Raw genomic sequence first — 15,442 nt, forward strand, 5'->3', positions numbered from 1 at the left:
ATAATTTTTGTGAAAAGCTTTAGGCGCTTTGGTAAACCGTGGCTTCTGCTCCACGTTGTGCTTTGATAACTGTGCCTAAGTTGAGCCTGTTACTAGTTGACTTGACTTGTGTCAACTTGACGGTCTGTCATCCAGTGGTGCCAGCATCCAGATGAAGCTCATCTGCGATATAACTCCACCTGAAGTCACCTTAGTTATATGTGAGTCAATCAAATTAGCCTTTTATCTCGATTGATTTATTTGGAGGACACAACCATTCAGATTGGTGGCGACTTGCTACATGCTGCAGCTGCACGTCCTACGACGATGGTCGCGGCTCGGGCGCGGAGGCCAGTGTTGGTTGCCGAGGCCGGTGGGCGCTGTGTGCTGGCATCGTCAGGTGGAAAGATGACATTCATGCATCTTAGGTTTGTGTGATGCACGGTAGTACGTGGGGATGGATGCTGGGAAGAACATCTGCCTGATCCCTTCCGCTCTGATTAGAGAGAAGAAGATGCCGCAAGCGCCCTGCAAATGCACTCCCTTTATTTCCGATGAATTCACGAAACAGGAAGCTTACAGTTACAACATACCAAAACCAGCCTTGAGGCCATCCATATCCGCTTGGCCGTAGGTAGAGGGAACAGGAGGCGCCCAACACCATAGACAGAAACGGCGAGGAAGTGCGCAAGGAGGCTCGCCGGCCGGTGATCCAGGCCGGAGAGGAGGCAGGCAATTCCACCGGAGAAGACGCCCCCAAGGCTCAGGTAGTCAAAGCAGGCTCGGCGCATCTCGTCATGAACCTCATCAGGCGGCAAGCTGAAGACCTTGTACAGCCCGGTAGCCAACGTGTTTATCGTCGAGGCAGCGGGCTGAACATCAATCAATACAGTACAATCAGATCACCACCGTACCTGCAGTAAATTCTGTTCACAATATAATAAGCTGAGAATTACTCAATCTCTAAGACTCTAACCACATTGCACTGCGACAGTTACAACCTTCCGCAGGGTGTAGAATGATTCAAGACGGTCATGCAGCAGGGAGGCCGAGTCGAGCAGGTTCTGCAGAGACCTGAGAAGGCTGCACAAGAGGGCAACGTCCGACAGCGCGACGGTCATGCCCCCGCCGGTCAAGGGATGGCGCATGTTCAGGGCATCCCCCAGCAGGATCGCGCCGGGAGTTGGAAGAGGTGCGGCGGGCATGCTCCTGCTGGGCGTTGTCCGGATGCGCCCCTTGTCGACTGCAGCTACGAAAGGGTCGTACATCTCCCGTGGGGTCTATATATTGTTGACAAGATGCATCAGCATCGACAACCCGTGAGCATACATGTTGCAGAAACAATGGTGAATGAGTGCACGACAACGGTGACCTGAGGCGCAACGACGGTCTTGAGATAATCTGCCAGTTGGCCATTGGCGACGGATGGCAGCTTCTGGCGGCTAGGAACATCCACCAGGCAGCGGACCTCGGTGCTGCTGATTGGGTAGAGCAGGATAGGTGAAGGGTCGGCCAAGATGACATGGCCATGGTTCGGGTAGGGGAGCAGGCACTTGTCCCTGACCAACCCAACCGAACAAGATGGGACCTCAATCTGGCATTGAAGATCATGCGTCCATGGCCTGCAACTTGGCCATGAAACGTTGAGAAGCAGCCATCGCATACGATCGTCAGAGGAGCTAGGGCCTGCAACTTGTCACCTGATTTGGTTTTGTACTCGACACCCCTGACTGTACCGTTCTCTCGGAGCAATGAAACGACAGTTCCTTGCTCAAGCTGCACACTGGTGATGAATACATGCTCATACAGTACATATAGGCCATCAAGTCACAGCAGTACAAGGAAAAGAAATAAAATTTGCAACAAGTCAGTCGATGGAAAAATTGAGAGTTGAGACGCGACGCTTGCAACTACGTACCTGGGCAGAGATGACGCCTTCTCGCGCATCCTCTGTACAAACCGCCCGTTGTGGAAGCTCCTACCAGCGACATCTGCGTACAACTTGTCCATGGGGTATGGAAGCTTGCGCCCCGCGAACAGATTGTCGTGGGATGCAACAGAAAAAGAGAAGGGCAGGAAGGTCTTTTCACCCTGCCAAATACCTGAAAAGAAAAAAGAAAAGAGGAAAAATACCTCAAATGGCAGTATAATCAAGAGACACTAGTTTGGAGTCCCAAATTTACGATGTCAACGTTTGGAATGGCAAATATGTGAAACGCAACGATTGGAGTCCTATTTTTACAATTTTCTCAGGACACGCTGACCATCAATTTCTTCTACACAATCTGAGATCGACGACGGCATTTTATTAAAATGTGCAAGCTAGACACTACAAGTATGCTCCGGAGAAATGACAAATTAAATTAAAGCAGCAAATGAGATTTGCAGAAGCGTAATGTCAACAGTAATGGAAAATCCAAAACGCTAATGCTTATATAGTTACCCTGGAAGCCCAATTCAAGCAGCTTCACGTATCCCCCTGGCTGCAACAACTCACCAACGATTCTATCAGGCTCCCTCAAATCTCTCTCAATCACGCGCACCCGACGACCATCCTGAATTAATGCAAACAGTAGTGTGTGAGAATGATTCTTCCTCTGTACTCTCTCAACTGAAGATACTCAAGAAGGATAAGTATCATGTTTACAATAAATAAAGATCCTCAAGTAAAATTATTGTGAAATATGCTCCGTTACATAGTTTAGCCTTTGACAGATACTCCATCCAGTTAAGTTAATAAACAAAGGGGTTTCAGATAGCAAAAACAACTTGCTTTGTACTTTATTTTTGTTTTCTCCAAAAATCAACTTGCTTTGTACTCTATTTTTGTTTTGTCCGAACATCAAGTATTGACACACCCAGTCCAATTTAGATGTGACCCAATAGTGGACCATCAGTGTTGTGTGCACATATTTAGTACCACATTACGAGTTGAGCAAAAATAAAACCAACTTATAAATCTTTATCTTCCAATCATAGTACCTTCAGATTGATCCTTTTAGATGAAGCGAGGATGGGTCTCGGATATTATGTTTTAAGTCATTTATGTTATTTTATTCAAACACTTGCCCGACAGCACACGCCCCTCACAAAAAAACTCTAATTCTTAACAGAATTAAGAGTTAAAAAGTAAACAATTTGGTAGTTGAGGGTTGAAAACAGACTCAGCCATAATAAAGTAAAGGGCAAACTCCCTATAACCTACTCCGTAATTCGGTCAGAGTACATTGAAGAACAAAGTACATAGCTTATAGGACCACAAAACCCTAAAACAACTTCGCCAAGCCCATAATAAATTTGATTACAGGGTGTTTTTAAACATAAACCTCCATTCCATTCCAGGAACACTTAAGTTCTTTAAGGCATGAAGGCTATGTAATTATAAAGAACTGAAGATTTAAAAAAAAACGCATATTTACATTCTATGATTGTCTGTGTACAAATTAAAGCAAATTGCAAAATCCTACAACATATTCCATCTACATGTACACATGTACATCTCGCTTCCACTTTGATTATTTGTCTTACATTTCATCACACCTTGATTCCTCCTGGCAGTGAAAATCTGATTGTAGTCTCATAGATCCAATGGAGGTGTGTCCTGATACATTGCCATAAGGGAAGCCATAAATCTCTTCACGAGTCATGTCAAAGAGAAATTTGATTAATGCAAACAGTACATCAGGTTCATTAAATCAAATATGAGCACAAAGTAATCCGCCGATAGTTCGATCACATGTCTGTACCATATGCAATTTAAGGTCTCACATCACACTATACCAAGCTAAACAAGACAGCCAGAACTTAAATAGGAGTATGCACCATATTTTTTAGGCATAGATCAACATTTCTTATAAAGATCTTTATAGCGTAAAAGGTTTCAAGCAAGTTCAATTCATCAACCATATACTACAGTAGCTTCATCTTAAATGAATGACACGATGAAGCACAGAGGAAGATAGAGAAGCAAGATAATTTTGAGAGTATTGCAGACTGTGGGAAAAACTCACCTTGTGCAAAAGGTCATGGGCAGTGTAGTCCCAAGGAAGAGACACAGACATCAAGCAGCACTTCAGAGGCACAAGCCCATCATCCATTTGTTTGTTAGCTGCTGCAGACTCGTAAGCATGCTTTGCTAGCTTAGATGCAGCAGAAGCTGCCCTGTGAACAAGGACTCGAAAGCTATCTCCTGGATCTTTCTTTGACTTCTCATGGCTCTGATCTAATAACAACAGTAAGCACTTCCAAATGAGAACGTGTGGCAGGTTGACAAGCTACATTACGAGCACTTCAAAGCAACAAGTTTGCATGTGATTTTGAGTGAGCTAAGGTGCAAGACAATAAAAGACTAGTAGGTCACTAGCAATCTGTTCTTAAGTTTTGCATGTTGAATAATTCGTCATGATTCCAAAATGGAAACCATTAATGCGATTTGTAATTTAGTGCGATTCCATACTGTCAATAGATAGCATTTGCAGAAGCGAGACTGAAGAATACTCAATGCATCAGTAGTTTACATGTCCAGAAGCACATCACTACCTAAGCTGAGAGCACCAAATGCACCCTTTCTTATAACAACTCCAATAAACTTTTTTTAAGGCATGTGCAATGGACAGAAAGAAAGAAATATTCCAATGCTAAACATAACAGACCTGCAATACCAGAAACAGCTACTTCCACTTCTCCACGCCCTTCTGGGCCCCTCATATAAAGTCTGTCAAGTTTAGTGTGGTCATGCCCAAGTGAGAGGAAGCTCCCAAATTTTGATCTGCCAGCTATAGAAAAAGATAGACACACACATGAGAATATGTAATGTTAATACTGCTGGAACAGAATATTACATTTACAGTAAGTTTCAACAACTCAACACCTATCTTTAGTTGAGCAAAGAGTTCCTCCAGTATAAAATAGATCAATATAGAAAGTGGGTACTAGGTACATGGGAACTCAAGTACTAATTAGCACCATGGGTTAAACAAGGTAGATGAAACTCTCACCATCATAAGCCTCACGGACGTTTTGGTAGCTCACATAACCTGAGAAGAGAGTTCTCTGCGATGGCAATCAAAGATCTTGCTGAATTCAAGAGTACAAATGGACAGTGCCCCGGATAGTAAAAAACAGGACCATTTACTTTATTATTTGCTATGAGTCTTGGTATGTATGTATAAGAGCTCATAAACATTCTTCTGTAAATTCAGTAAAGGCGACTGCAGATGGCTTCTGTGTGAATTATGCTATTAGATGAAAACTAATTGAGCTAATCCTTTTACTGAGAAATACCAAACTATTTAGAAAATAGACATATTGGTTCTGTAAAAAACATAGATTCCTGATCCTGTTCTACAAAGAAGCTAAATGTAAATGGCAGCTGTCACTAATATCTGGATAAACAGAAAGCTTCATAGACATAGTTCTGAATTACAAGAGAGGGAACCTTTGGTGGTTTTTCCTGGGCACTCCCACAGTTCAGTCCAGGCTGTACATTTGAACCAGGATTCTTGGACTCAGTTTCTTCGGGGAATGCTGCCCCATCATGTGCATTAAGAATCACACAATAGCAGTGTTCAGGATCTGACAAAACCTGCTCAAATCAGAAGAATATAGTGCTCAGTAGGGTCAATTTCAGAAACTAGAGAAATCATGTAGCATCAGAGAATAAGCATTAACAACATCAATGATATTACCAGGACACTATGTTGTATAACTACAGCTTTGATATCATTACACAGAACCTTACCACCGCATCAAAAGTATCATCGAAGTCGTCCACTGAAAAATAAATGTTGGGATATGCAGGTACTGTTTCTACAGCCTGTCAACAGATGCATGGGCTTTTATTAGGACATAGATGACTGCCTCTTTCAAAATATGGTGAACAAAAGAACCCTACCTTCCTTCGGTCAAGATGAAAATTTACACGGCTAGGGGACGCATATACAGTTTTTGTAACCTGTTTCCATGAAGAGAATGACATTGCAACAAGGTTAGTTAATACAAACATAAAGGCCTCTCAACACCTCTGATGCAACTTCTACTTGTTTGTCAATTGTCATATAAGTGGGCGCCTACCTATATTTTTCTTTTGTTTCTTTTTCTTTCATACAGAATAAAGGTAAGACTCAGTCAAAAGGGCAATAAAGAAAAGGAGAGGGTCATGGAATTAGAATAGAATAGAGCCTTCGGCAATGAGCATCTACTATAGGGCTTGCTATCATACAGGAGCAGTTTCATGTACACAATTAGGCTGTCTCTTAATTCTATGTACTTAGGCTTAAAGATTGATATTAAAATTAACTGGTAGGTCTAGGTCCCATATACTATATCTTGAAAAAGTAAATCATACTATTCGCAGGCATCTCTTAAAACAGTTAAATTCATTTGTTAGTATATTTGGTAGTTGTAGATATACGTATCGTAGGCTGCCATATGTATCCTGGGGAGCCTTGCCCCCCAAGTCATGTACTCTCATATATACCGGCCGAGGCCTCAATGCAATACATCCACAACATTATACAATTATATTCCCTCCTACATGGTATCAAGAGATTAGGGTTTGGGATCCTAGGCTAATCTTCCGCTGCCGCTACCCACGCCCCTGCGTTCCTCACACGTCGCCGGTCGTCCTCCAGGGCGCACTTCCTGCGCGCCCCCTCGACGGCCTCCTAGCGCGCCCCCGGGGAGGTCGTCCATGACCTCCGCCGGGGGCAGCGCCCCTCCTCCGCGGCGGATCCTCTAGTCCGTCGCCGTACCGCGTCAAGCAGTAGCAGATCGAGTGTACCTCGCCATCCGCCATGGAAGCCGTCGACGACGACCACGACCTGCACTACCGCGGTGGCAGCGCGGTCTTCCTGCGGCGCCCGTGCTACCCCGTGCTGCCGTGGTGGCAGCAGGGACTCTGCGTGGTGCGTGCACCTCGTCGCCGGCGGACCCCCAGGCAGCGCCTCCGCTTCTACCTCGTCCGTCGCTCGTCCCGGCGAGATCCACCACCGCCGCGCCAGACGGGAGCCGGCGGCCCAGCGGGATCCGCCGCCGCCTACCGGCGGAGGCCACCCCCCCTCGCGGCGGGATTCGCCGCATCTTGACGGGGAGCCGCCTGCCCCGACACCACCAGCCTCCCTACCAGGATCCGCCCCGCCCTTCCACATCGCCGTCTGCCTGGCAGCCTCACCCTTCTGTCCCTTTTCTCTCTCCCATGGCTGCTCTCTTGACCATGAGAAAGAAGGAAACAGATTAGAGGATGAGGGGCTACACTACGCGCACCCAGAGGTTTTACACGAGATGTTGCTGTGTCTTTTCTTTTGCTCGATCACTGATCGAGATTGCGTCGCCCGCCGCCTGCCGACCTCGCGCCTCTACTTTGACGTCGGTGTCGACTTCACCGGCCTCTTCTTCCTCTCCGACCCTGCGGCATGGCGAGATAGCCGGCACCCTAGGGGGCGCTCTTTGCGCCGCCGCCTACATCGCCGCCTTGTCCGCACGTCGACCTTCGCCGGCTCGTCATCGCCTCCACCGATCGGGACGCCTTCACCGACTTCGCCCACCGACGTCTCGCCTCACGCTACTCGGTCTGATCAGCCGACGTGCGTGATCCACCGGCTCCCGTGACGTCCGTCCTCGTCGAGCGCGCCTCTTCACCTAGCATGGAGGGCTACCGCTGCGTCGCCTCTTCGGGTAGTAGTGGCGTCACCCCGTGGTCTTCTCCGCCGTTGCTCCCTCACCGCCGCCGACCACGTCCACAACCTCATCGTCGACTCGTCGCTGCGCGCTTCGCGCATGGTCTTCGTCAAGCTGTACGAGTTCTTCGCCGTCTCCTTCGAGCACCGCCGCCGCGTCACCCGGATCATTCGGTCTTGTGCTGGAAAATTCGGGCTCTCCTTCTCGCTTCATCCAGCACAACCGTCGCCAACGTCGCCATCACCTCTACTCCAAGCAACAGCAGGCGTCGGCATCTTCTACACCGCCGTTCTTCTGCGCCTGCGACCTCCATGGAGGCCTTCTCTGCTGGTCCCCTCGGCGACGGCGTCTAGTTGTGTATCCTCCCTTGCGTCCGGTATTGGCAACACCGGTGCATGCCAATCGTCACCGACGCATTCCCGAGCCTGGCAAACCCAGGCATGTGTCGCCCGATGGCCTGACTGCATCGACTTCGGCATCGCTCCCTCTATGACTGCCTCGACGCATCGCCATCTTCTTCTCCAGCGTCTTATCCATTACGCCACCATCATGGTGCCTCCTCGTGCGCCCGCGGCTTCATGTACGGCTACATCATCTTCGGCAACCTCGACAGCTCTACGTCGACCACGGCTAACCTATGCACAGCATCTTTGACCATGGCTCCTCGCCCTCCAGCTCGGTTACCTCGACATCGGCACAAAGGGCTACCATCCGCATGAGTTACTCGCCGGTTTTTCTCTCTAGTCGCAGCATCCGCACCACACCGACGTTATGACTGCGGGGGGATGTTAGTCCGTTAGCTCTTACTTTCGGCTTCTTCTCCAGTCTCACCGTCTGCGGTGCTCCCGCTGTGACTGCGGGGGAGTGTTAGAGTATATTTGGTAGTTGTAGATATACGTATCGTAGACTGCCATATGTATCCCAGGGAGCCTTGCCCCTCAAGTCATGTACTCTCATATATACCGGCCGAGGCCTCAATGCAATACATCCACAACATTATACAATTCTATTCCCTCCTACATCATTATCCTTCACTCATTGCAAAGTTAAGTAAAATTGTCAAAAGATTTTCAAATGTACTAGTGAAAATAAGCAGCTGTGAAACAAAGCATAAGAAGAAAACAATATGAATATGTACTCCTTCAGAAAACAATCAAAGATGACAAAATGGAAAATGCTTAATTGTACTGTACCTTATAAACTGGAGACACCTGTTTGGTTTTCGCTGCACGGTTGCGAAGATCTCCAATGCTGTGGAAGTAGCCCGTAAGAAACACCATACAAACTAGTAACTATCCATAAACAATAACTAAAGAATAGAAGATATCACAACTGATTCTCATTTTTCTATGAGTCTATGACAATGAATGCAACAGGAATCTCGGAACTACAATTTCCTTTAACATGTCAGACAACCTCATGAAAAAGAAAGATAATTTCAATGGCTCTAGTTGTTCAGTAAGCTAGTGATTTATGCCAGGCCCAATCCTCAACCTGTTGCCTAGAAAAGAGAAAAGCATTTTACCCTAACCTACACATGACACAAGAATCATCATGCGCAACTGTGCAACATTTCAGAAAAAGGATGAGAGATCAAGACACAAGAGACTGGACAGCTGTATGCGGTTGGCATATCAGAACTGCCACATTACAATTCAACTAAGAGTTTATTTTATGAAATCATTACGAAACGGTTGTTCCTGCATAAATTTGATGCAATTACTTAGAATAACTACTAAGCAAGCAACCTTTTGCATAACTGCTGCAGAAACATACCAAAATATTGCAACAGTAACAGTGTAAAATGTGTGAGCGATTAAATTCAAATAGAAGGAACGTTCCCAGTCAACCTCCACCGTATTAGAATTGATGACCTTTTCAAGCTGTTTCAAACAAAACAGATGAAGTTAATTAGCCCGGCAACACAAAATAAAGTAACCACAGCAACTCCAAAGAAAGTAACGTACCACAGATTTCGATTCAACACCTAACCATATATTTAAAGAAATGCAAATAATAGGTGCGATGACTATCTCACAAGCACAAAAATTACAATACTGCATCTCCATATGCTTGATGTATATGCATGTTGGACAAAAGTTACTCAGGTAAGACTCCTCGACAAGTTAAGAAAACATCTAAAAGGGACACTAAAGTGTAATCCACTTCAAAATTTCAATGAAAATTATTAATTTGAATGAATAATTGCACAAATTATTCTTTGAGCACATGCAATTGTGCAGTGAAAGAAAAGAAAAACACTGTGTTACCCAAGTAAATTTAAAACCCAACAAAGATGAAGGGTGCATGTCAAAACTTTCAGTCAAGGAAAAAACATTCAGAGGAAAACAGATTTTATCAGCCTTCCTGTGAAGTAGGAATATATATATCTTGGGAAACCTCCATAAAGAATGAAAGAAAACATATGTTCCATAATTGATAATGTAGATTAGTTTAGTCACAGCTTTCCATAATATCCAATGAATGAATGTGCCACTAAGAAAAGCTGAAAAGGTAACAAAGAGCAAGAAACATGAAAATTTTACTGAAGCAACTGCACAAGAGTCATGAGCATCAAGCATCAGCTGATCTGCAGTAAAGTAAACCGGGTGTTTTCTTGATTTACCGTGGGAGCCCATCTCCGTACAAAAAAGGGAGGCGGATCTTCCATGTTATCATTGAACCCATAACCATGCAACTTCTGCATCAACACCCAGTAATATCAATATAGTGGTTTTTCATGGAATCACGATCTATTAGGCAAGAATGAGGATTAAACCAGCAGGAACAATAATGAGTACCATATTATTAACAAAGAAGACAAGGTCATCCTCTTCACTTCTGTTTGATTTCCCACCACGCACAAAGAAAAGATCAAGCATTTCATGCCAGAATTTATCATCCATTCCCACATCTGATGCATCATCCTCAGCGTCAACAATTGTCCACCCAATCAAATGTGAGTGTTTCTTCACCATGCTCAACAACTCGGTCCTGAGAACATATAGCATGCAGAAGAGTGAAGATTAAGCAGCAGACAAAGCTTGTCAAAGGAGTATCTGTGGCTGCAAAACACGTCTCTTTTGATGAAAAATCTATAAACAGATCATGGACCCGATCAATCACTCATTAACATAGATTACTTTAAGTGTGTTACAGACTTAGAACAGACTAGCTTGTGCAAATATAACAACAAAGGCGTACAAGTACCAGGGCCACATAAATGATTTTGACTACCATCATCTTATAGTCGAATAGGTTTAGTAATGACACACGTCAGTGCCAGAACTGTGAATAACTGAATACCATGCACCAACCCACTGTAGTGTGCTGTTGTCAATTGGAAGCTCTTTTTCTCTTTTTTGTCTAACCGAAGCACGGTCAATTAGAAGATAACTGGTTCAAACAGCAACAGGAACTGAAGTCAACCATCATAGGCGTGAGAATCACAAGCTTGATTCTTCAAGTTTGCTCAGTTTGAGACCGTTAAATTTCATGGAACGCTTGCTCGTGGATAGCCCTCAGAACTAGATTAGACTGAGATACCACAACTTCGCACAAGGCAGGAACGATTTTGATCGCAGGCTAAAAATAACCCCATCTCCACGGCCACAGGGCAATGCTTCCCAGGTTAAATTTGGTTTCCCGTCTCTGGCTGCTCCTCTCTCTTCCCCTGGCCGCCGCGCGGAGTGCCCATCCCCACCCCCATCCAGATTGTCGAGGGAAAGCGGGAGGAAGACCGCGAGGGAGGGAGCCCATCGCACCACATACCTAGAGGGCGATGATGACGCATCCATGTTGCAGCCGACTCTGTGGACGGCGATCTCTCCGGACGGCGAGGGGGAGGGGGACGGAGGAGAAGGCGGCGCCGCCATGGCGGACGGGATTGGGGGTTCCGGCCGGTTCCGAGGGAGGGAGAGAGAGGCCACGCGCGTCGGAACTCGGAAGCAAAGCAGCCGGCCAAGCCGCCCGCACCGCACCCGCACGCCTCCTCCGCTGTCCTGCACAGCGCAGCACGGCACGGCACGGCACGGCACACGTGGCTTCAGACAAGGCTGGGCTCGGGGGAATGCGCGGATGGAATCTGACGATGATGGGCCAAAAGAATACGAACAATCAGATCGTGCGTTCCCCCACTGGGCCGCCAGTAGAGGCTGTCCTTTGACTAAGCTATCAATTCCGGTCCAGCCTGGTTCATTATCCCGCGTGCCCAAGAAAGAGGCAAACTAAGAAACTACAGGATTTCAAGACATAGTAATGAAAATTTGAGATGTTTGGGTCGCAGGAAATAAATTGTGTCATCACATGTCCACCTTATCAACAAGTCACCTTCATTTTTAGGGGCGAAATGTGTTTTCAATCTATGTGGCCACTTTAATGCAAAATGTGATGGTTAAGTTTTTAAACATATTGTTTCTAAAAAAAGAAGTTTTTGAACATATTGCTCATGTACCGAGAATATGATAATCAGTAAACTTAAATATCTGATTGAATCAGGGCTGGAACATAGTCCCCGCCGTCTTGAACTTCATTCCCACGAGGCCACATGTGGAGTGCGGAGCAGGGCTCTGTACTCCAGGGTGGGGCCTGTTCCATGAAACTGGAATAAAGGGAAAAGTTGCACGCGTGACTCTAGAAGTAATCACGTGACATGTGTTTAGATTTTTATTGCAAAGTTAAGAAATTCAATTCATCCGTTTCTCGTGTCCATTGAGACTGCTTAATCCTTCTGCCATATAGAGTAAGAAGTGGAACAATGATAATGATGAATATTGTTGGATGCTTAAACTAATTTTTCACCATGCATGATGTTGGATAGTTGCTCACTTAGAAGGGCTAATCGAATTAGAACCTGGTGCTAAAACTTGAAAGCAATGACTCACTCTTAGATGCTTTTGGGGAAAAACAAAACCCTTAAGTCAAACGTGTTGCATGTCTAGGAGTCGGCTAAGTGCACCCACTATTTGAGTAAGCCTTGCTAAATATTAATATACTCACCCTTGCTTGAGGCTTTGTTTTCAAGCGAAAGTTTTGAGGACACGGTTGCTAGTTTGACTTGGCCGTGTACTCTTCCTCCTGGTTGGTCGGTGGAATGGAATGTCTCCCCGGCCAACGATGATAATGTTGAATGATGTTATGTACGACTTTATTATGATGTCTTGTATCGTCGTTTAGGATTATCATTTATTTTTCACTGGACTGAACTTTGAAGTACTTGTTTTATGAATTGAATCTTGGTTTGTAATAATTATCAATGTAAGACTCTATGCTGTAAAAATTATGGAATGTTGTAATCTCTGGACTCAACTTCGTGTGAGTATTTTTTATGCTTTGTTTCGATCATGATTTAGTGGTTGCATTGGGATGTTACCCAACAAGCTTCCATATTACTCTATTTGAAGTGCGTGTTAACTTGAATTGTCTTTAAGGTAATGAATAGCGCACTTGTGCCTCTTTGATTTGGGTGGTTCTACCACAGGAGTGTCATCACCATAATACTCCTTTGACTCGGTTACCTAGTTCACAAATTTGGTAACTGTGCGATTACATTTTAACTGAAACTAACCTTAATACTCTTTCCAACATATTTGGAGTAGTGCACATATTTGCGTTAATATGAAGATGGATATACCTACACCAGTCGAGTCCATGTGCCGAGGCCAGAGACGAGGTGCTATTCGTTGTTTGTTCGGCGAGGTATGTTGGGATTTCTTTTCCTGAATTTTTCTTCGCATGTTTTTGGTTTAGAGATGGGTTGGGTACATCCCTATTTTTTGGGATTGGGTTCAACCTACCAAGTGTTTGGTTAATGGGTTGGTTTGGTTCCAGTTTTATGTTTGATTCGAAGTTTACATATGTGGGTTTGGATAACTATTTGTAACACCGTTAGGGAGCCTTTTGCGGGACCAGACATGTTGGTGTTTCCTTTCACCTTCTTTCTCTTCCTTCCCCTTCTTTTCATTGGAGCTACCTGTGCCATCCAGCATCCGCTCGGCCGCCGCCGTGCATCCACCCCGTGCACCGTGGCGCCACTCCTCGAAGCTCCAGCCATTGTCACGCCCTCCCCTGTCTCCGTCGCGGGCCCTCGCTCCTCCGCCTCCCCTCGCCTCGCCTCGCCCCGCTCCGCCCGCCACGCGCTGCCAACCCCCCTCCCCCAAGCCGGCGAGCTTGCCAGCGCCTTTGCCCGCACCCCCTCGCCGGCCGTGGCGTGCCTCCGCCCAGCCCCGCTTCAGCGAGCTCCCACGTGCCCGTGTTTCCACCCGCCCCAACGCCTGCGAGCTCAGCCTTGCCCCCCCCGAACCGAATCAAGATGGAGTCCAAGTGGGTCGGGGTGGTCCGCTCGATTTGGGCGGACCACTTCGACCCACATCTGAGGGGAATATGCCCCTTTGCTGTTGAATCCAACCCACGTGAATATCAAAACCAAACACGGGTCCAACTAGGTCAAACCCATCCCAACCTAGTTGGATCCTCCAACCAAACACACCCTTTCTTTTGCGGAGATGGCTGCAGATCAGGGCAGCGGCTTCTTTGCAGAGCTATTTGCTTCTTTCCCTTGCCGGCATCAGAAAGGTAGCGCCAAAGCTCGTTCAACGTCTTTGATTCGTCATCGGGTGGATCGGTGACGATGTCTCATGTGGCATATGTCGATGTTTGGAGCTTCTTTTTGGTGTTGGCTTGTGGATCTTGCTCTGGAGCTTCGATCTCTTGCGGATACTTTCTCTACGGGGGGTGGTGAGACGGGAAGCGGCGGCTGCCGAAGGTGATGGAGAAGAACGGACCTTCGCTGTTGAATCCAACCCACGTGAATATCAAAACCAAACACGGGTCCAACTAGGTCGAACCCATCCCAACCCAATTGGATCCTCCAACCAAACACACCTTTCCTTTTGCGGAGATGGCTGCAGATCAGGGCAGCGGCTTCTTTGCAGAGCTGGTTGCTTCTTTCCCTTGCCGGCATCAGAAAGGTAGCACCAAAGCTCGTTCAACGTCTTTGATTCGTCGTTGGGTGGATCGACAACGATGTCTCATGTGGCATCTTTCGATGTTTGGAGCTTCTTTTTGGTGTTGGCTTGTGGATCTTGCTCTGGAGCTTCGATCTCTTGTGGATACTTTCTCTACTGGGGGTGGTGAGGCGGCTGCCGAAGGTGATGGAGAACAGACCTCTGCATACGTGTGTTGTGTTTTTTCTTAAGTTCAGGGGTTTCTTTGTAAAATGAATTTATACTGTGCTTCTTCGTGCAATATAATCCCATTTCCGTTAAGAAAAAAAGAAACGACGACAGGGGAGCGGCGTAAGGCCCATCATACGGCTGCGAGAATCTCATTCCCACACCTGGTTGGATCCCATCGTCGTGGGAGACTTTTACTTGTATATATTTATGTTAAGTGCTCTTGACCTCCATACCCTTATTTTTTCAGTCGCACCTATATGTCCTACCACCAACTCATATTTACCCCTATACACTTCCGTCCATGTTCCGTTAGAAGATAAGGGAAGTAAAGCCCTGACAGGTGGAACTCAATAATGGAAATGACTCTATTGCCCCTAGGTGCCCATTTACTCATATTCTCAAGTAAAAAAAAAGTCCTCCCCTTCACCCGAGATCGGATCGCTGCCGCCCCCATCGACCCCCCTGCCGCCGCCGGCCGCGGCCTCCCACTAGCCCCACCGTCGGCCGCCACCCTCCGGCCCGCCCCACCTCCGGCCGGCGGCTCCTCCATCCACCCCACCTCCAGGCCCGCCTCCCGGCCGGCCCCGCCTCGGCCGCCGCACGGCCAGGGG

General features: G+C 46.6%; 1 protein-coding gene and 1 pseudogene across 1 annotated transcript; both read right to left on the reverse strand.

Annotated features, from left to right (window-relative positions):
- Positions 1-158: 158 nt before the first annotated feature.
- Positions 159-2,703, reverse strand: LOC120648011 (annotated as a pseudogene).
- Positions 2,704-3,176: 473 nt separating this feature from the next.
- LOC120651477 (uncharacterized protein KIAA0930 homolog) lies at positions 3,177-11,639 on the reverse strand. Its single transcript, XM_039928955.1, has 12 exons — positions 11,428-11,639; positions 10,458-10,650; positions 10,283-10,357; positions 9,433-9,539; positions 8,850-8,907; positions 5,873-5,932; positions 5,720-5,794; positions 5,417-5,563; positions 4,977-5,031; positions 4,632-4,754; positions 3,990-4,201; positions 3,177-3,580 (listed from the first exon to the last, which is right to left on the reverse strand). Exons 1-12 carry the CDS (start codon positions 11,529-11,531, stop codon positions 3,557-3,559), a joined length of 1,233 nt encoding a protein of 410 aa, XP_039784889.1. The 5' UTR covers positions 11,532-11,639; the 3' UTR covers positions 3,177-3,556.
- Positions 11,640-15,442: the final 3,803 nt, after the last annotated feature.

This window comes from Panicum virgatum, chromosome 9K (genome assembly GCF_016808335.1).
Source record: "Panicum virgatum strain AP13 chromosome 9K, P.virgatum_v5, whole genome shotgun sequence".
Lineage (NCBI taxonomy): Eukaryota > Viridiplantae > Streptophyta > Magnoliopsida > Poales > Poaceae > Panicum > Panicum virgatum.